This window comes from Arachis stenosperma, chromosome 2, assembly GCF_014773155.1.
Source record: "Arachis stenosperma cultivar V10309 chromosome 2, arast.V10309.gnm1.PFL2, whole genome shotgun sequence".
In the NCBI taxonomy this organism is placed as follows: Eukaryota; Viridiplantae; Streptophyta; class Magnoliopsida; order Fabales; family Fabaceae; genus Arachis; species Arachis stenosperma.
The window spans coordinates 105,191,661-105,214,549 of record NC_080378.1 but is presented as its reverse complement, the minus strand read 5'-3'; the positions used below and the strand labels follow the sequence as shown (position 1 = coordinate 105,214,549).

Below are 22,889 nucleotides of genomic sequence, written 5' to 3'. Positions count from 1 at the left end.
TACTGTATTAAGGTTGAAATCAATTGCAATATAAATTACAATAATAAAAACTATTTCTTATAAAATTTCTTGACTTATACACTATTGTACTTGCAATGGTATTATTCTTGTGATTTTTTAATGAATATTATTGAATTAATATAAAGTATAAATTAGGATAGGTTTCATGTTTCATATCTCTAATAATTGATGATAAATACCATAATGGACAAAGAATCAATTGCAATTATTTAATGTAATTGATATTATAATTACCGTTCTTAATTATAATTATTATTAATCTTTATTTTATTTTTATATATAAAAATTAAATTATAAAAAAAAATATTAAATATTAAATATTGATTATAAGAATGCCTAATAAAAAAGGATATGATTTTATCATTAATATCATTAATAAGTAGATTTGATAAGAATATAATAAGTAGAATGATAAGAGAGTGGGATAAAAAATAAAACTGTTATTAAGTGATATAAATGAAATAAATTATGAAAAATTTTAACTAATTATGACTGAAAATTTTTTGTTACCAAATTTTTTCTTAAAATTAGGTTTTATTTGTAGGATGCCTAACAGGATTTAAAGAATAAAAAAATGTAATATTATATATAGTAGTTAAAGATTATATTATTTCAAAATTTAAGAAGCATAGAGTGGTGTCAATACAAATTAACGTAACTTAGATCATACTACAAGAACAGTACTAAATATAGATGAAAAAAAAAGCGACAGCCATTGTCGGTGTCCATATTTTTGGACAAATATCGATTATTTTATTAAAAAGATAAAATTAAAATCGATAAATTTAAACGATGCACATCTCTTTCTTAAAAGTGAATGAATCGTTTAGATTTATATAATTTATTTTATAAAAATAGATGCTTTAGGCCAGTAGCAAAACTTTAAAAACATTTTTAAGAGACCAAAACTTTAACATAAAAAATACATAATAATATTTATATAAAAACAAAATTTATAAAAATAAATTTTTTTAGAATTTGTTATTAAGATGATAATAAATGAATAATTTTATAAAAAATATTTTAAAATAATATTCTTCAAATTTTGAATGATTTAAAATATTCAATAATTAAATTAGAGCTAAATTTTTTATAGTTAGAAAGATAGATATTAAAAATTATAATATTTATTGAATATTGAATATATTTTTTTGGAAAAAACTTAATTAAAAAGAACTAACAAAGCATAAAATAATACCCAATTAATTAGATAAAAAAATTATTTAATTTCTTAAAGATGATATGAAAAAATATAATTACTTAAATTTTAATTTAAAAAATTAAAACTTTAAAAGTTATAACTTATAAAAATTCTCTATTAGTCCATATCAATAAAATGACACACTAATACTTAACGAATATTTTAATATTTTTTTGTAAAAATTTAAAATAAAACCAATACGATATAAAATAGTATTTAAAAATAAACTAATTATTATAATTATTATGATTATGAGTTTTATTGTATCAATTACTTTATAAAAGTCTATTTTAATTAGTTTATTAGTTCAATTAATTTTAAAAAAATAATAAAATAATCTATTAATCTACCAATTTAAAAAAAATAGTAAAAATAGAAGAATTTAAGGCTTAAACACAAAACACTTAGTATAATATATAAAATTTTTACCAACCAAACTTTAATTATATTTTATATAATATTATTACTAAAGACTTTATAAAAATTTTTGGAGAGCCATGGTGCCATTATTTACACTAAGCTCTGCCATTAGCTTTAGCTATCGATATATACTCAATTGTCAATTTTATTGTCAAGCTGTCATATTAAAAACTGCTCAAAATTCTATTTCATTTCTCTGACTCCCTTTTCCAAAAAAAAAAAAAGTTTTTATATTAAATTCCACTATAGACACTTTATGATCCAATGTGCATATAAGGAAAGATGCACGATTAAAAAAATTAGATATGCCAAATAAAACATTGTTTCACATGTACAATAATCCTCGAAATTAAATAGAATATTGTTTGGTTGTTTTAATAGATTGCAGAAGTTCCAACAGCAACCATATATTCATAATATAGTATAGCAACTTGTTTTTCTAATTGAAATATCGAAGAAGGCCAATCAATATATATAAAGCCAAATAAAAAGGAGCAACTATAGTCATCATATATGAGAATCATTCACATATGATATATGTAGTCTCAATTATTTAACATCATTTGACAAAGGAGGACAATTATTTATATATGGCTAACTAAATCACAATTTTGGTTGAATAAGCATAGGAACAGTGGCGGAACAGGGGGCTATGGCTTCTTCAAACTTTTTATAAAAAAATTAGTAATATTTTTTTAAAAGATAAAAAATAATTTAATTGTTTTAAATATTTTATTATGATTTAAAGTATCCAATAAATTTAATAAGCAACATTTTTTCTATCTTTAAGTTTAAATATAAAAAATTAGATATTTTTTATTTATTTAATTTAATATTATTTTATATTTTATTATTTATTTAATTTAATTTTTTATATGATAAAAAATAATAGAATATTCAATAAGTATTAATATTATTGTATTTGTATAAATTGATAAAAAAATTCAATAAATATTATAAATTTTAATATTTGTCTTGCTAACTTCTTTTTTACATATTCTACAGGATATATATTCAAATTTTTATATAAAATAATAATAAAAAATCAAAGAATTGATGCATTTTTTAAGAAGAAGGCTAATATTTAAGAAGGAGAACATATAATTTTTACAATATCAACACCTGTAGATAGTTCTTCTACTTTAATAAATCACGAAAAAAGTGAGATACAACCTTCAAAAGTTCAAAAAGTTACATCTGATGAGTTTGACTTTAATTTTTGGAACGAGACCCTGAAAAACGACTTTAAATTTGACAATATCACCCAAATCGAGAGATGAGATTAAACGAGATTATCTTAAATGGAGTCCATATCAAAAACATTTTAACAATTATCTTCTATATGACTCCTCCAAATTTTTGTTTCAAGTTTCGCCACTACATAGAAATATGTTAGTATTGGTTTACTTGAGGAAAAAGTACATTAAGAGTTCCAAAAAAATTCATAAATATGACAATTGTAATGAGAAGTGTTTGGTAAAAGATATCATCACTATGCCTAAAGCTTCTTGAATATGACAATTGTAATGATAAGTGTTTGATAGAAGATATCATCACTATGCCTAAAACCTTCAACTAAATTTTCAAGGTTCAAAACAAGACATTATTAGACAGCATGTATTATGATAAGAAAATCATTAACATCAAAATAGCAATGCTAGGAATGATAAGGACTTCAGGATATAGCATTCTCGGTCGTAGAAAGGTGCAGTGAGCCACCACGAGGTGTCGTAACAATTCTAACGTTAATTTTAGTATTCAATATAAATGCAGACGATACATATAGTTTAAGGTTATGGGTATCAAATTTTTCTTAGGCTTTGTTTGTTTGAGTGAAAAATAAAAAGAAAGAAAGAAGAGAGAAAAAAGTTGAAAAAAAATTATTTTTTATTGTTTGATTGAAAAAAAAATTTTTAAAAATTAAATAGTATAAAAAAATTGATGGAATTTACCAAAATTTTTTTTTCTAATATAAGATGAAAAATAATAGAAAATTTGTTATGTTATTTTATTCTAATATTGTCCTTTTTTTAATATACTTTATAATATATGAGTAAAATTGTTTTATCATAACATTTCTTTTCTTTTCATTTTTCTTTCATCTAAACATATCTCAAAAAATAAAAAATTACACAACTTCTTTTCTTTCATTTGTTTCCTTTCTACTTTCTTTTTTTTTTATTTCTTTCCTTCCAACTAAAAGTCTTAAAATATAATATATTTAATTCTTTGTGCATATTGTTATAGAATAGCCCCATTCACTTGTGGTGGATCTGGGCTTAGTCCAAGATTGTACATCCACATCCAGGTCCACACAAGTTGAGTCTCAAAGGGAGGGACACACCCTCACCAAGCGAAGGATCTCACTAAATACGGAAAGATTCGATTATCATAAATAGCAATACACTCTTTTGATACACCGCCTCTACTGGTATCATATAATAGGGAGTTCATGGCTTCCCTAGATATGATATATTTAATCTTAATCCTTATATGTTTTCGACTATTCTAATTTTGACGTCGGAGTGTCTTTGTATATACCATCTTCATTTTTTTGCCAAAAATTTTATCGTTCGGACACACCAGCTACTCGTTTCTCACATCTCATCCACTAAGATACTTCTAGTATACATATAAAACTTACTAATTGAACTTCTAAATCCTAGTAGAAATTAACTATAAAACTGAAAAAAATTCTATGGTAACGATGAAAAAATTCTTCCTTGCATGCTGATACTGTATGTCACTGATAAACCTCAATTTTGTGGTTTATCTTGCGTTGAATTTAGTGAATTTTATCAACTTTTTTCACATTTATTCAATGAGATAACATGGTTTTGTAAATTTCTCCTAAACTGTGCTTAAGAGTGAAAATATACTTTTTAGACCTCTAAATTTTCTAAATTTAATTCACTTTAATCCCATTTGATATCTTGATATGTTTGTTAAGTTATTTCAGGCTTAGAAGGCGAGGATTGGATCAAAGAAGTGAAGAAAAAACATGTAAAATGGAGAATTTATGAAGAAATGAAGTTTTGAAAATTTGCCACTGAAAATCACAATATAATGCATACGCGTGACAAACAGCACGTGACCAGCTTAAAGGCAACACCTTGGAGGCGATTTCTGGGGCTACAGAAGTCCACTTCAACTCATTTCTGAAGCTATTTGAGGCCAAATTTAAGAAGAAATAAGAGGAGAGCAATTAGGGTAGAGTAGTAACATGCTTTATGTTAGGTTTCTTGAGAGAGAAGCTCTATCTTCTCTCTAGAATTATGGTAGATTAGGTTAGATTTCTCTTAAATTTAGGTTTAATTCTTGTTTTGAATTAGTTTTCCTTACAATCTCTTGTTGCTACATCTTTGCTCTCTTAGTTTTACTTGTCATTTTTTTGTCACTTTTATGTTTATGAACTCTTGTTAATTTTAATTTTCATTTAATACAATTTATGTTTTCAAGTTCTTATTATTTAATTGAGTTATTATTATTGTTTTCTTGCATTTGGTATTTTTAGATTTTATTATTTCTTGTTATTTTGTCATACTTTTCTTTTATGCCTTCCAAGTGTTTGATAAAATACTTGGTTGGATTTTAGAGTAGATTTTTATACTCTTGGCTTGTGATTGAGTAATTGGAGACTTTTAAGTTATCAAATTCTAATGTGGATTGGTAATTGAAGATTGATAGTTAGCTTGAATTTCACTAAATCCAATCTTTCACTATGAGTTGACTAGAACTTGTGAACTCAAGTTAATTGTGCTCACTTGACTTCCCTTCAATTATTAGAGGTTAACTAAGTGAGAGTAATTTTCACTTACCATCACAATTGAGGATGATAATGAGGATAGAAATTTCAATTCTCATTCCTTGCCAAGACTTTTCTTAGTTGTTAGCTTATTTTTTTGTCATTTACATTTCTTGTTCATCAAACTCAAAAACCCCAAAATATACCCCCCATAACCAATAATATGCACACTTCCTTGCAATTCCTTGAGAGACGACCCGAAATTTAAATACTCTCGGTTTTTATTGGGTTTGTACTTGTGACAAACAAATTAAATTTTGATTGAGGGTTAATTGTTAGTTTAGATCTATACTTCGACGAGATTATTTTGTGAAAATTCTAACGGACGATTTTTCTTACATCAGTCACGTCCTAAAAGATAACGTGTCCTTATATATTAGTTTCTCTTTGTAGCTATTATAGATAGGGTCAGTAGTTTGCTGAACTGAGTCTGATACATTAGATAATTTATCTTGTGAATGAGCCTGACAAGATAATATTAGAAGAATATTAAGGATTGGTAAAAAATAATATAAATATTAATTAAGATAGGAATTTATTATTTTAATTTAAAGTTAATGGACTGTCTATAATTTTAGGATAGACCTAGAAGGGCGCTTGATACGAAATAAAAAATAAACAAGATAAGGATAGGTTGAATTAAAAACAAAGAGAATCACTTTATTTTTTATTTAATTTTTTGATGCAACAAGAAAAAGACTGCTCAACCTAACTTGTCCATACCGTAGTTTGAGAATTGAATCGAAGGGACTCACTCAATCTTCTACCCAATTTCCCAATAATGTAACAAGAGAGGGACTCATTCAACTTCATTTGTCTACACCATAGTTTCATCACGAAACCTAAAAAGATTTTCAAGCATCTACTCACTGAATAACTACTACAATAATTTATGAGGTATTTATAACCTCTTTATGTTAAAATAAATAAAAAACCCTAAAAGCATAAATAAAAAGCACATTTTGGTAACCAAATAAACAAAACTAAAATACATCAAACTAAATTTAACATTCTAAAAGGATAAACTAATAACTTCTAAATAATATTTAAACTCTTGATATCATGAATATTTAAAGCACTTATCATTCTCCTTCTTTTTAAAAAAGATTCATCCTTAAATTTTGTAGTTGAAAAAATAGTATATGAAAAGGACAAATATAAGAAAGATAATTTTTTTCTCTTTTTGTTTGTATTTTTTTTTTTTGCTTAATACTAAATGCTTTTGTTGTTGTTTTTAATCAATAAAAAAAGTAATAATAAAAACAACCAGAACTAAAAGTAACGACTCACTGAACAAGAAGAAGAACAACATCGACTAGAAACAAATAGTAAGAGGACTAGAGGAGAGAGAATGAATTAAAAAAAAGGGAACAAGATAATCAAGAATAAACAAAAAAAAATAGATCAAAGGAGAAAGAAAAATACAATAAGGGAAAAAGATAAAGTGGAACAAACTGGACGAACAAGTTTTTTTTTAGGTATAAAAAGAACAAATATAGATTAATAAAAATTAATTTAATACCTAAACTCTGATACTAAATGATACGAAATAAAAGATAAACAAAAAGATAAGGATTCAAACTGAATAAAAAGATACATTGAAATTAGAAGGGATATAAAAAAGATAGGTTGGAATTGAATATAAAGAGAATCACTCTATTTTCTATCCAATTATATATTTCTTGATGTAATAAAAAAGGGACTCTTCAACCTAATTTGTCTACACCATAATTTGGAAATTGAATCAAAGGGATTCACTCAATCTTCTATCTAATTTTCCGATTTAACGAAAGAGATACTCACTCAATCTCACTTGTTCACACCATAGTTTCATCACTAAAGGATTTTTCAAACTTTTAATCACTAAACGACGACTATAATAATTTATTATGTATTTATAACTTCTTATTAGGTTAAAATAAAAAAAAAAATCCTTAAATTTATAAAGATAAAGTCCATTTTAGTAACTAAAAAAATAAAATTAAAATACATCAAACTAATTCAATATTCTAAAAGGATAAACTAATAACTTCTAAATAATTCTTGAACTTTTCATATCATAAACATTTAAAGCACGTATCAGCAGTAGTAAGGTGGGTCGTGTGAAATTGGTGAATGTGGTGATGGATTCGGACTGGCAATAGTTTTAATTTGTGGGATGAAATAACGAAATTTTTACGATATAAAAAAGGCTTGGGTCGTAGTTTTTTGTTTTCAACTTGTTAGGCCATTTTGTATTCGTCTAAAAAATTGGATTTATAAAATATCAAAGATTCGTATCCATATTAGCCGATTGAAGGATTACCATGTGTTCATAACACGCAGCGGAAGAAAATAAAAGTAATCATAAAGATCTATTTTGTGCTTAAACTTTATTCCAATAATAATATATAAATTAGATCTAAATACCTGTGTACGCCAGTAAAAATCACTTTCTCCTTCGATGGTACGAAGGCGCTATGCGTATCCACACCGAGACCAATCTTTGCTGTCAACTCCTTGACCAATGGATATCTGATCTAAATTGAGAAACCTCTTGCAACTCTTTGTACGCCATAAAATTCTTTTTCAAGAATTAGGCTCATATACATTTATGTGTGTAGAGTAAAAGAATAAAACTCTTGCTATTCTCTCTGTGACTTTCTTGTACTCTTGACGTACACATATATAGGATGAGATTTGTTACTGATTTTAAATTTGATTCTCAATTCAAATTTAAATCATATCTTGAAATTTCAAATCTTGAATCATTTAAATTTTATGAATCATATCATAACAATTTAAAACATAATCGATTTGGATCTCATCCAAATTTATAATTCAAATTTAGAAATAGAATAATTAATTATTCTCAAATCTCATTTAATATTCTCAATTATCATATTATTATTATATTCTTGGTGCTAGCAAAGAATATAATAATATTCTATTTGAATTAATATAATTATTTATTTGATCAAATCAAAATAATAATTAAATAATTCTACAGCAAAGATTAGAACACTCGTTAGTGTGTGACCCCATATGTTCAATACTAAGCGGGTAGTAAATTAGTCATACTAAATTTACTAATCAAGGTTGGCGTCTAGCAACGCTCCTCAACGACCCGATAATATGAAGTAATATATTTTTACTAAGAACCTTAGAAGAATAAAGTATAATTCCTTCCATCTTTCCAGCTCTTGGTTAACCCTTAGAGTATGGTTTAATTGTCAAACTCTAACATGTTACCATTATTATAATGAACTGTGAATGACTTAAGAAACTCATTTCTTCATTCATTCAATTTCATTGGCCAAGGTTTCATTCATCTCAGTCATTATAATCATAGAGCTCAAACTCTTTACCGAAAGTTGACGGATTCCTTATTGACTAATCATTAATTCTACAAGTATTTAAATCATACCCAATGTCCATTCAACTAGCACTCTAGGATATTAGGTGTCCGGAATCAAAGTATAATAAATACATTGTTAATTACTATGACAGTCGCAGGTCAAAGGAAACTCTATTACTATGTTCATCTTGAGAATATCCTATTAACAAATATGCGATAATTGTAACCATTAGGAATTCTCAAAGTGAATCAGTTCAATGGTCATATCCCTATATGCACCATCTATATATATATAATTTAATAAATGAGATCTATTAATCTTCATCCAATGAAGACCATTATATATATATATATATATATATATATATATATATATTAATCTTTTCGGATTATTAATGTCTTTTTTAATAATCCTATGACCAAGAACAATTTAGATTAAATTATAAAAGATTTATCTCTCAATATTGTGATCACTATCACAATGATAAATCTCTAAATTTAATCAAGAACGTTATTATATTAACATTTTAATATAATAACAATAACAAATTATTTAACACATGATTGATTGAATTGTGATCATACTATTTATTCCCAACACTAATATCCAACATTTTACGATACGTACATTGACAATGTGAATCTATAAAATATTTGTTCATGACTAATATAAAAATTCAAGCAATTCACGACATCATCTACCTCTCAATCCTTGCCTTATATAATCATTTGAAGTTATTGTAATCACTACAACTACATAATCTAATCCTCCAAGAATATATAATTATACCTCAAAAACTAAACTTCCATAAAATCTTGATTAAAATTTTATTCTTGATTAACCACAAAAGCAACGTAACTGAAGAAACAATAAAACCATTATAACCACATCAAAAATATTGTAAGATTTTTTTCATTATCAAGCCTATGAAATTGGCTTCAGTTCTTATTTGCATAAATTCTATAAATCCAACAACCATGCCAACAAGTGTATTAAATATTCATATAATGATCCACATCAAATTCACCTTTCAAAACCCGTTGCACAAGTAACATAGATCCAACAATAATATAATAAATTTTTTTTAAATAATTTAATATTCCAAACTCCTTTAATTAACATTCTATTAACATTTCATCATGATTCACTTAACACATATTACGATGCTTGTTCAGAAATAAATTTTGAAAAAAAAATTAGACCCACAACTACAAATATTATTACCAACAGCAGCAGCTATACACAAAAAATAATAATGAAAAAATACATATTCCAAATTTAATATGACACAGAATCATTCTATAGGAGAAGATGGATCTTACTTCAGTATCATAAAATTATGCTAAAATTATATCAGAATTCATTTTAAGTGGATTAGAACTAATTATAAAATATGTTACATACACGTTGTCTCTAAAGATCAAAGTCAGAATATAACACTTAAACAACCAAAACAACTACTACTTGTAAATCTCAAGATTTACATAAATATGTTTAATTTATATATCCTACCATACTTTGCGAACAGAAATTAAAAAATAAAATAAAATAAATTTTAGAATGATTTTTTATTTATTTATTTTTTTACAGTATTTTTTAGTCTGATAAATTAAGAATTATTTTATCGTGTATCTGAGTTTCATTTAAAGATTTGTCGTTAGTCAATAAATTATTATATGTACAAAATAAAATTCAAAATCTCTATTTATTTAAACAAATTAGTGAAATAATCATTAGACTGAGCCAAATTAGTTAAATCTAGCCCGACTTATTAGTTTTTACTATCATCCATCAAAGTTTGTATCCTAGGCCTCCACATAAACCGTTTTTTCTTTCCACATAAAACTTTAAAACTAGTATTTAAATTCTCTCAGACTATTTTTTGCGAGAAAAAGAAAAAAACAAATCCAAAAACTTCCAGTTCTGATCCACTATTCAATTCAAGCCCATATTCTAAATACCCAAATTCAATGTCCAACAAATGCTTAAGCCATCAACATTACAATTAACCATAACGATTAACAATGTTCTTAATCTAAAGCAGGTTTTGTTCTAATGAAATGTTTAACACAAAAAGTTTAGGACATCGAATATTTAAGTTATTCTCATAAATTAAGTTGCTATATTCACAATTTTTTTTCTCATAAATTTAAAATATGTTGAACTTATTTTTTTTCTGTCTTTTTTCTTAACTAGATCTTTTACTTTTTCCAAAGTTAGTAACCATCTACTTAAAATCTTAATGGTTAATTTTGGTAATTTATATATTATATATCTGCATTAATAAATTATTGTGACATTATTCTTTTCTCAATAAGCTCAATATTATATCCAAATCTGAAGAATCTCATCACAGTATTAAAAAAAAAATATATTTGCTGAAAAGCTCTCATCTATGCTATATATTCTATATCCACTTGAATTGGCTTCCTTTAACGTATCAAGATTCTAGGACCATATATATATATAACTCATTTTTAATTATAATAATATGAAAGAATAAAATTTCTAAGAAAAAATTAATATCTAATATCCGTGATGGTGACTCGGATAAAATGTGCACTGTCTCCATTTGTGAATTAAAAATTTCATTGAATACACTGGAAATTAAAGAACGACTTGATAGATTAGAACATATTTTTAAACTAATATGCAGCATTTGATTTAATTCTAAATATTATTTTAGGATTGCTACGTATACAAGTTGAACGTGGTCAAGTTTTCAATTGCAACGTACATTCATTTATTATTATTTTTCTGCGATTCTCAATTTAATTTTTTATATTCCATCTTCTTTTATTTATTTATGTATTTATTTTTCTTATTTATAAATACTATTCTAATAGAGATATTCATGTATTTTTTTCCATTCGTTTAAATTTAAAAATAAATTTAATAACATGATATATCAAAGTTTCTATAATCTAAATATTTGAAATTTAATTTTTATTGATTGATCTACATATATAAAAAGAGAAAGAAAATAAAACAAAAATTTACATAAACCAAAAAAAAATTTATATAAAAAAGTATTAAAGATATAATTTTTTATATTTTTTTTTCTTCATTTTAAATTTTAAAAAAAGTTGTCTGTTTAAATATCTTGTTCGAATAATTTATAAATCTATGTTATTATTGAAGCGTAAAATTATGTATTTTAATGTCGAGTACGAGATTACTTAACTGAAATTTAATTAGAAAAAATTCATATATCAAAATTTTCTGATATCGGTAATTTATGTTCAATTAGAGAAAAACGATTGAACAAATTAAATTATGTATTCATTTCTTGAATCGATGTGCCACTCACTGCATTGGATTCCTTTCTTTGAATTATTAAAAAATTTATGCGTCCACATGGTGGCTATAGGCTATAGCTATGGACCACTGTATGTCTTTTGACACGCACTATAATATTCTTATAATAGTGATTTAATTAAGCAAGTTTTGTAGAGATAGAAAATGTTTCTGATTAATAAGAAAGATTCCAAGTTTGTTCTCATATATAAGTAGTTACGTACGGTCTAAATCAAAATCAGATGTGTCCAACAACTTGTGAATTGTGATAGCTGGTATTCCATATATATATGTGGTTGCAATTTTACATACATAAAATTTCTCATCATTTCTTATTTTATGTTTATATAACATTTTTTAATTTGACCATTTAATTTTAACTGTAGGTAGAATAACATATATGGTAAAAGAAAAATAGAATGAAACAATTTCATTTTTGTAATTGATTAGCCTATCTTATCTTATTTCTATGAATTATTATATTTGTTTTTTTCATGATATTTTTTATAAACCAATAATTAATTTGTTGTGAATCAAAATTTTATTTAAAAATTTATTATTGACTAAAAAATAACTGCATATACGAAGACAAAATTCAAATATAAATATTATATTATTGTTATTATTATTATTTATAAATATTATTGACAACAAGTATAACAAAATTATCCGATTTCTTGTTGAAGAAAAATTATAATTACAAAGTTCTCATACGTTCAAATAATAATTATAACAGCTAGTAATAATTAATATAATTATTTGGGATTAAATATTTTTTTATTTTTAAGATTATGGGTTAAAATTATTTTTTTATTAAAATTATTAAGATTAAATATTTTATTTTTTTTACAAAAAATAATAATGCTTTAATGATTTTACCCTTAAAACAAAAATATAAAACCAGTTGGAGTATCCAAATTAATTGCTCCTATAATTTTTTGTAACAACTTAAGTGTTGTCATGCTCGCTGTTAATCCAGTCCTTTACAATCGAAGCAAACATTTTAAAATTAACCTCCATTCATAGAGTCTTCAAAGGACAGCTTCATATTGTGCATATACCAGCAAACTCACAAGTTGTTGATATTTAAACCAAATTCCTGTGTACTCTACCTTTTGAAAGTTTAAAATCAAACTAAGAGTGGTTCTTAACACCACTATTTAAGGGGGATATTGGTCAACACACATATATTATGCAATTTGGTGTAGTATTTTTTGTTTTTGTCTATTTGTTCTTTCTGTGAGGATCGACATAAAATACACTAATTTAATGCCTCTGAACATAATATTTCTCTTTATGTCTCACCTGCCAAATACAATTTTGTGTTTCTATATCTCTGTCTCAGTGTCATGTATTTGTAAACAACGCAACCTTAAAGATAAAGACTGAAACATTTATAACATTTTTTTAAAATATTCTCATTTAAATTTTTAAATTCTAAATCTACACCTAAATTTCTATAATTATTTTAAACTAAATATGATATTAAGACACATTTTATATTAAATACAATATAAAAACTTAATTAAATCTCTATTTCTCACTCTCAATTTCACTTCCAAATATAACCTAAGTCATCAAGATATTTAGTATAAAAAGACTTTATTCATAGTCTTCTAATATATAGAAAACTCATGTATAAGTTCACTAATACACTACTGAAATTTTCACTCTTACAGTTTCTTGCATAACAAGATATTGTCTTCCCTTCTCTTTAGATTCATCTTACGCAGGATTCCACTTCTGCAATATACTGCACAGTCCAGCTAAACTATTCTAATCTGACTGAATTAAGTTTCTTAGCTTGATGAAATATAATAATAAGAGCAATGCTAGGGACCAGCAATTTTTGTGATTGTTAGCCATCAACTAACCATCAATGATGATTTGATGGTGTGAGATTGGTGTGAAATTTCATCCAATGGCTCACCTTCCTCTGCTGGTTACATGCTGGCCAAAATTCAATAAAACTGCTGGCCTCTAGACTTTTCCTAATAATAAATATATTGAGAAAAATTTGAGGATTTCTCATTTTTTTGTCATTTTCGTTATTTGTTTCTCTCGGGCATCAATAATTCTCTTTCATTTTCTAATTTTTTGTGGGGTTGCTATAATGAGCCAATGAATCTCCATGTGACAATGTAGTACGTATCTGATAATTCATGACACTTATATATCAAGATTTTTGTTACTACGTCCTAATATAAATCAAAGTCCTATATAATTATTGTAACGTGTAACCACATGACACATCCATCCAAACATATACTGTACCAGCTGGATTATTATTGCTTCCGATCCTTTTTATTAATAATTCTCTACCCCATTATGTTCTCCTTTTATTTGCTTCATCATTATTACAAGCAATTCATCCATTTTTTTTTTCTAAAGTTAAGACTTAAAAGAGTGAGATTCGAATTTAAAATCTTTAAATAAAGATATAAAAATTTATACTATTTAAATTATAATTTATTAGTAATTTATCAATTTATTTGTATTTATTATGTATAGTAATTAAATTAAAAAACAGATAATAATTCAAAAACTTTGGGAGGGACAATGTTAATTATAAATTAGGAACCTTTTTAATTATATACAGCAGTATTCGAAGTACTATTATCCTAGATATTGAAACTGTACACTAATATAAGAACTCGAATTTAGCTAATTAAAAGATCTGTTTTTAACAGTTTACCCTAGAATTAAATTTTGTACTGTGAATCCCATTTGATATATGTTTGGGTAAAAATATTAATGGTACGGTGGAAACAAATATTATTGTAATTACTTTTTATAAAATTAAAAAAATATATATTATTGTAATTTTTTTTATAAAATAATATCTCCTAAAAATTTAAATTAATAGATAAGATAAAGTATATAAATACTTGTATCTTTAAATATATCACCAAAGTATTCGCGATCCTGACTTCTACTCCTTTCATGATTTGCCTTTAATCCACCCGAACTAGAACAATGGAGAAGAAAAATACCAAAGAAGTCAATATTTTTAATAGAAAAAAATTAATAATTATTGGATGATAACTCAAATATAAAATAAATATAAAAAAATATTGATCATTTAACATTTTTTAATAAAAAATTATAAAAGTTTGATCAACCAATTTAATTGGAATCAATTATAATTTTGTTAAAAAGTTATTATAATACTTATCATTTTTGTTTTTGAATTTTTACTGTATCACCTCATCTGATACGTCAAGAATTAATTCGTGACTGACTAATAAATAAGACACGATTCGAACTCTCAACACTTATATAAATAAACTAGTTAATAACCTAATCTAACTATTAGACCACACACATGATGAATCCTGTGGGATGTTTCTTGCTGATAAGTTGAATCTATATCCATATCCTAATTATTGGACCTGAGTCTGGTATAGAGAGAAAGGCAATATAAGATTGCACTTGCATGACTTCTCCTATCTTCACCATAGGTTCAGTTTAGGCGTTTAGTCCCTCCTATGTCCTCTCTCACTCAGACACAAACTCTGACCCTACACGTTCCCCTCTTTACATCGTTCCATGTTTTTCACGGCACACAATGCATGGCCCAATGTATAACAACATTAATTAGAATCTGGCTTATGTATGTCTGAACAAATTAAAATTCCAAATGATTCAAATGAAAGCCATGTCAACAATAATCTTCAATTGATATTAATTGGCAAATCTAATCGAATAATCACCAATTTAAGATATTTAAGCCGTGTACGCCTGCCATTTCGAAAATCCTCCGTACATACAATGCTATATTGACTTACGGTAAAAGAAATATATATAATTCAAACAAGGACGATGTTTTTATAATTCTTGTTCTTACTAGAATCTTCCTCATAAATATAGTTTACCATGCCCTTATCACTTTCACTACATGCAGGACCACTCACGTGTTCCCTTCTCATTATTTTTCCAATTAAAAATTAATCATTCAGATAAAAAAAATTATAGGTAAATAATATATAGCTAACAATATGAACAATGGTAAAAAAAATAAAATTAAAATTTAAAATTTAGATTTTTAATTGATTAAATAATTATTAATAAATTTTAAAATTTTAAAATCAATAACAGCGGTAGATAGTTAAAATTTAAAAAAGTAAGATAAAAGATTTTTTTGTTATTTAATTTGAATTAACTTTTTTTTTATCGGTGGGCCAAAAAATCGGTTCATGATTCACGTTATTCAGATTTTTTGTTGTGTATCTAATAGAGCTGTCATATAAATTATGACATCAGCAGTATCACCAATTCATTCGTACATATATACCATGCACCCACACACCACTCTACCGTCAAATTCTTCACCAAACAGTTCATGGCTTCTTGCTTCTCTCCCTTAATTTCTCACCATCACTTAAGCATTAGTAACAATAATAATACTTGTAACCAAAGAAACCTTAGCTTTGCTTCACACATAACCCAACATTCACTTCCACGATTATCAATCTCTAAATTCTCATCAACCCTATTATTATTTTTCTCATCTTAATTTCATCTTCTCTTCTTTAAAAATAAACATGCCGGGGACACAAAATGACACGTTCATGGAGGCATCTGCGTCAAACGGCGTCGTTTTGTTCGGCAAATATGAGATTCTGGAATTGGCTGGAGTAGGCGCGTCAGCAAAGGTGTACCACGCTCGGCGCGTCGATACTGGTGAGAGCGTGGCGGTTAAGGCCGTTAGCAAGCGCCAGCTCAGCACTAGAGACGGTTACGCGGAGCAAATCGAGCGCGAAATTTCTATCATGCGCCGGATGCACCACCCGCACACCGTGAGGCTCTTTGAGGTACTTGCCACGAAGGCGAAGATTTACTACGTCATGGAGTACGCCGCCGGTGGCGAGCTTCTGCGCCGTGTCTCCTCCGCCGGAAGGATGACGGAGAATCTCGCCAGAAGATACTTCCAGCAGCTGATCTCCGCCGTCGCGTACTGCCACTCTCACGGCGTCTTCCACCGCGACCTCAAGCTTGAGAACCTCCTCGTCGACGAGAATATGGACCTGAAGGTGACGGATTTCGGGCTGAGTGCGGGTCGGAGTCAGTTCGGGCCAGACGGTTTGTTACACACAATTTGCGGTACTCCTGCTTACGTGGCACCTGAGATTCTCGCGAAAAAAGGCTACCGCGGAGGAAGTGTTGATATTTGGTCATGTGGTGTTATTTTATTCACTATTGTTGCGGGGTATTTACCCTTCAATGATTACAATATTACCCTTTTGTACCGAAAGATTTATCGAGGGCAGTTTCGGTATCCTAAGTGGGTCTCTTGTGATTTTAAACACTTGGTCTCCAGGTTGTTAGATAGGGATCCAGAGACGAGAATTACTATCGACGAGATTTTGAAGGATCCGTGGTTTTGTCGGGGCGGATACAAGTATCCGACCCGAGTGGTGCCCGAGTTGGATGAAGATCATGTGATGCTGAAGGATTTGAACGCATTTGATTTGATTTCTTTCTCATCCGGATTTGACATTTCGGGTTTGCTGACCCACTCGGAGTATTTGAATTGCGTGGAGCGGTTTGTTTCTAAAGAGGAACCCGAAAGTATATTGGAGAGGGTGAAAATAATGGGGGCTAAGACGGAAACGGTGAGAGTGGAAAAAGACGAAAATGCTTGTGCAGGTGTGAGGTTAGAGGGGTTAGATGGTAATTATGTTATTGCTGTTAGGATTTATAGATTAATGAATGAATTGGTGGTTATTGAGGTCAAAAGAAAAGAGAAAAAAGTGGGAGGTGGAAATTTTTGGAGGACTAGGTTGAAACCTTTACTTCTTGAATTGGCTCTCCGTTGATGATCCCAAATAATAATATTTGATAACATTCAAGTTTAATATATATTAGCTCTTGGTTAATTTTAATTTACTATGGTGATTACACTATTAATTAGTTTAGTTAATTGTTGTATAACATTCAATTTTAATATAGATTTCACAATATTGAATTAATAACATACTAAAAGATAATATGTTTAATCTTGTAAGTTTTTTTTTAAATTGAACACGTTTTTTATTTAGGTCATTAATAAATTAAAAAAAATTGAAAATCTTAGACTATTTTCCTATTTTCCTTCTAATAAATAAAGAATATTTATTTTTTTATATTTTTAAAAATAAAATATATATATTTAAATTCTTACCCATGTATATTCTTTCTTCTTCTAATAAAATATATATTTTTAAAATATATATATTCTTTCTTCTTTTAAGTCACCAAAGATTTTTATTCATGTAACTATGAAATAGGTGGACACTTTTTTAAATTGCCCTATATGAAATATATTTTAGACATAATACTTATTTAATAAACATGTCTTTGTATAATAAAAAATATAGGATAAAGTATATTATTTGTCTCTAAAATTTAGCAAAAATTTAAAAAATATATTTAAATTTTATTTTGTTTTAATTTTGTCCTACAAGTTTTCGATTTATATCAAATATACTCCTTACAATTAATTTTTAAAAAAATTAGGATAAATTCAACAACAATTTCATAAGAATACCTTCAACACAAGCAAATTAAATATAATTATCATGCATTGTTGTTGAATTAGTCTTAAATTTTTTGAAAATTTAGTTGTCGGTATATATTTGATACAAATCGAAAAACTTTTATTAGGACAACATTCAAATAAAATAAAATTTAGGAGTAGTTTTGAAATTTTTATCAAATTTCAGAGACAAAAAATATATTTTATCTAAAAATAAAAATATTTTTCTAAACATGTTTGAACACATCTTAATACTGTCATGTGTCAACTGTATTCAAACTTATTCTTAACCTATATTTTTAAAATAAATTTAAAAATAATATATATTATCATTTATTAACGTAAAAAATTATTTTAAATATTTTATATAATTAAAAAGATATTAAAATAGTTAAAATATATAATTTATATTTTAATATAATTAAAATATTAAAATATTATTATAATTTATCTAAAAAATATTTTATATTTTATATATATATCATATTTCTGTGTCTTATAAAAAATTAAAATTCATATATCTATGTTTTTCGTATTTTATATCAATCAGTATTCATATTTTGTAGATTATAATTTATAAGAATAGTTTGAGAATGAATTAAAAATTTTAATTAAAAATTTATTTATAAATTTGATAAAATAATAGCCCTCTCAAATTAATTAGACTTTTGCACATGATTAGGAGCACCAATAAACTAAAAGATTCAAATAGTCCGACGTAATAAATTAAGAAGAACTCTATCATATATAAGAGAGCAAAATCGCAAAACGATGTGATATATAAAATTGAAAGCGACGACTTATCTTAAACTTTATGGTTTACCAAATTTATTTTGAAGTCTTTTTTTTTTTTGGTGACATTTTGAAGTCTTTATGCTCTACAAGAACTACATCTACATGTTTGATTAAAATGTCTTTCGATATTTCTTTTTTCTCTTATGTTGAGTCTGTTTAAAGTTCACGAATAAAATATACAAAATCGTATTTGATAAATAAAAATATTATATTTTCAAATATTAAATTAATATATTTATATTTTTTAATAAGAAAAAATAAAAATAATGAATAAAAATATAATTTATTTTTTAATTTTTATAATTATATTTTTTATTATTTTATTTTTTTAAATTGTGCGAAAGGAAAAATTAAGATAAATTAAATTTTTTATTATTTATTTTATTTTATATTCAATTTATTATCAAATAAAAATATTAATTTTTATATTTTTATTTTTTAAATTATGTTTTTAATATTATATTTTATTCTATTTTTAAAATTAAATACAGCCTTAGAAATAAAGAATTAGGTGCATTATTAATGTTATAATATTTTAATTTTTATTAACCATGTAGTCAGTGGTGGAGCTTAATTCAGACAAAGGGGATCATGGCCCCCCCAAACTTTTTATAAAAAAATTAGTAGTACTTTTTCAAAAGATAAAAAATAATTCAATTGGTTTAAATACTTTACTATGACTTAAAGTACCCAATAAGTTTAATAAGCAACACTCTCTCTATCTTTAAGTTTAAAGATAAAAAATTAGATATTTTTTATTTATTTAATTTAATATTATTTTATATTTTATTATTTATTTAATTTAATTTTTTATATGATAAAAAATAATAGAATATTCAATAAGTATTAATATTATTGTATTTATATAAATTGATAAAAAAATTCAATAAATATTATAAATTTTAATATTTGTCCTTCTAACTTCTTCTTTATATATTCTACAGGATATATATTCAAATTTTTATATAAAATAGTAATGAAAAATAAAAGAATTGATGCATTTTTTAAGAGGAAGACTAATATTTAAGAAGGAGAACATATAATTTTTACAATATCAACACATGTAGATAGTTTTTCTACTTTAATGAATCGCAAAAAAAGTGAGATACAACTTTCAAAAATTCAAAAAGTTACATCTGATGAGTTTGACCTTAATTTTTTGGAACGAGATCCTGAAAAACGGCTTTAAAATTGGCAATATCACCAAAACCAGAGAGATAAGATTAGATGAGCTTATCTTAAATGGGTCCATATTAAAAGCATTTTGACAATTATCTTCTATATGACCCCCCAAAATTTTATTTCAAGTTTCGCTACTGCATGTAGTAGTATCTTTATTAAAATAGTTGACTTAAACATTTACTATATATATATATATATATATATATATATATATAACATTATCACATTCTTTTAATATACAATTGCTTTATGGTGACGCCTTACTTGATATCAAATTATCAACAGCAAAGCAATTCATCACAATTATTTAGTGTTCTAATTATTTATGCTATCCCGAAATACAACTAAGTAATTGTTCGTACCCTGCCCCAATGATAAGGGCCCAGGTCCAACTGAAAGGCCTAATCCAATAGGATAAGCCTTACGAAATACCGACTTTCACATAAGAAGTCGGTGTCAACCACGACTTGGTATGAAGAGGTCGGATGTGAGATTAGCTGGCAGATAAATACTCATTCAAATGAGTAACCGCCCCTAAAATCTCTCTAACCGCCTCATAAAGCCATATCTTAACCTCCCCAAGATAATAGGGACGGTTATCACCCTAAAGATACGGCACTACACCAACGGTGGTTATTGGCTCACCACTATAAGTACACTGACACCAATCAGGTATTCCTAAGTCCAATACTCTCTAAGACTTGCTTACACCCTTGCTAACTTAGGCATCGGAGTGTCTTTGCAGGTACCACCCCCCATTCCCACGCGAGCACAAGTCGGACGGAGCCTCCCGAGTTGCGGACCTACCTGGAGTCCTCCTCCATCACTCACTTGGGCCGCCAGACGCCATCCATTGGACTAATCTCCGGTTACCTACCGTAACATTGGCGCCGTTGCCGGGGACCCGAGAGATCATCCCTCGATGGCAGAAAGATCCCATGAAGAAGGCCATGTCGAAACAGACTCTGAGCAAGAGAATCTAGACATGGGCAATGACAATGAAGACACAGCCCAACATCAAGACAATGATCAACACAGAGAGGGTACCTCCGGAGTAAAGAATCCGAAGGTAAATTCCTCAGATGGGCGTGAATCAGAAAAAGGCGGACCAGCTCACGTAGCTGAACTAATAGGATTGGTTCATAGCCGCCTGGAGCAATTGGAACAAGAGCGGGAGAGGCAAAAGGAAACCGAAAGGTACCTTAAAGAAGAGATGGAACGGCGAAAAGAGTTAGAAAGAAAACTCTTGCAGCTAGAATCCTCTCTCAAGAACTCCCGCGACGAAGGAGAAGATCAACTCCCAGGCGGAGAAGATCCTTTCAGCGAGGACATAATGAGGGCAAAAGTTCCAACGAACTTCAAAAGCCCTGATATGGACCTCTATGATGGAACTACGGATCCAAAGCATCATCTTAGCAACTTCAAAAGTCGGATGTATCTAGCTGACGCCTCCGACGCTACGAGATGCAAGGCTTTCCCGACCACTTTATCGAAAGCAGCGATGAAGTGGTTCGATAGCCTTCCCCCAAGATCCATCACCAGTTTTGAAGACCTCTCAAGAAAATTCTTGATGAGGTTCTCAATCCAAAAAGATAAGGTAAAACATGCACCGAGCCTCCTGGGGATAAAACAGGAGGTCGGAGAGTCTCTACGAGCCTATATGGAAAGGTTCAATAAAGCATGTTTAGAAATCCAAGACCTGCCCACGGAGGCAGTAATAATGGGGTTAGTCAATGGACTTAGAGAAGGTCCCTTCTCACAGTCCATATCCAAAAGACACCCGTTTCTCTAAGTGATGTACAAGAAAGGGCCGAGAAGTACATCAACATGGAAGAGAATGCCAGATTAAGAGACCTGAGTTCACGACCTGGACCTACTTCCTCCTCTAGGGAGAGGGAAAGGGAAGTCAGGAAGAAGGAAGAACCCGGTCTCGAAAGGCCCAGAAAGTATCACTCTTATACTCCTCTAAAGACTTCTATAGTAGATGTATACAGAGAGATATGCAACACTGAAAGGCTGCCACCCCCAAGACCTATTAAAAACAAAAAAGGGGGAAGTCGCAGCGAGTATTGTGAGTACCATAAAATATATGGTCACTCCACCAACGACTGTTACGACCTCAAAAATGTGATAGAAAAGCTGGCTAGAGAAGGCCGGCTTGACAGATATCTCATGGAGAGGTCGGACATCCATGGAAAGAGAAAGCGGGATGATATGGACAGGAGAGATCCACCACCACAAACCCCAGAGAGACATATCCATATGATCTCGGGAGGATTTGCGGGAGGCGGGATCACCAAATCTTCTCGCAAA

The 22,889-nt window shown here is 27.7% G+C and overlaps 1 protein-coding gene across 1 annotated transcript; it reads left to right on the top strand.

Moving 5' to 3' along the window:
* Positions 1–16,419: 16,419 nt before the first annotated feature.
* On the top strand, positions 16,420–18,163 carry LOC130960622 (CBL-interacting serine/threonine-protein kinase 11-like). The gene has a single exon (XM_057886069.1). It carries the CDS (start codon positions 16,627–16,629, stop codon positions 17,899–17,901), a length of 1,275 nt encoding a protein of 424 aa, XP_057742052.1. The 5' UTR covers positions 16,420–16,626; the 3' UTR covers positions 17,902–18,163.
* The last annotated feature ends 4,726 nt before the right edge of the window (positions 18,164–22,889 follow it).

Coding starts and splice junctions, on each gene's coding strand:
- LOC130960622 (XM_057886069.1), top strand. CDS start 16,627: ATGCCGGGGACACAAAATGACACGTTCATGGAGGCATCTGCGTCAAAC.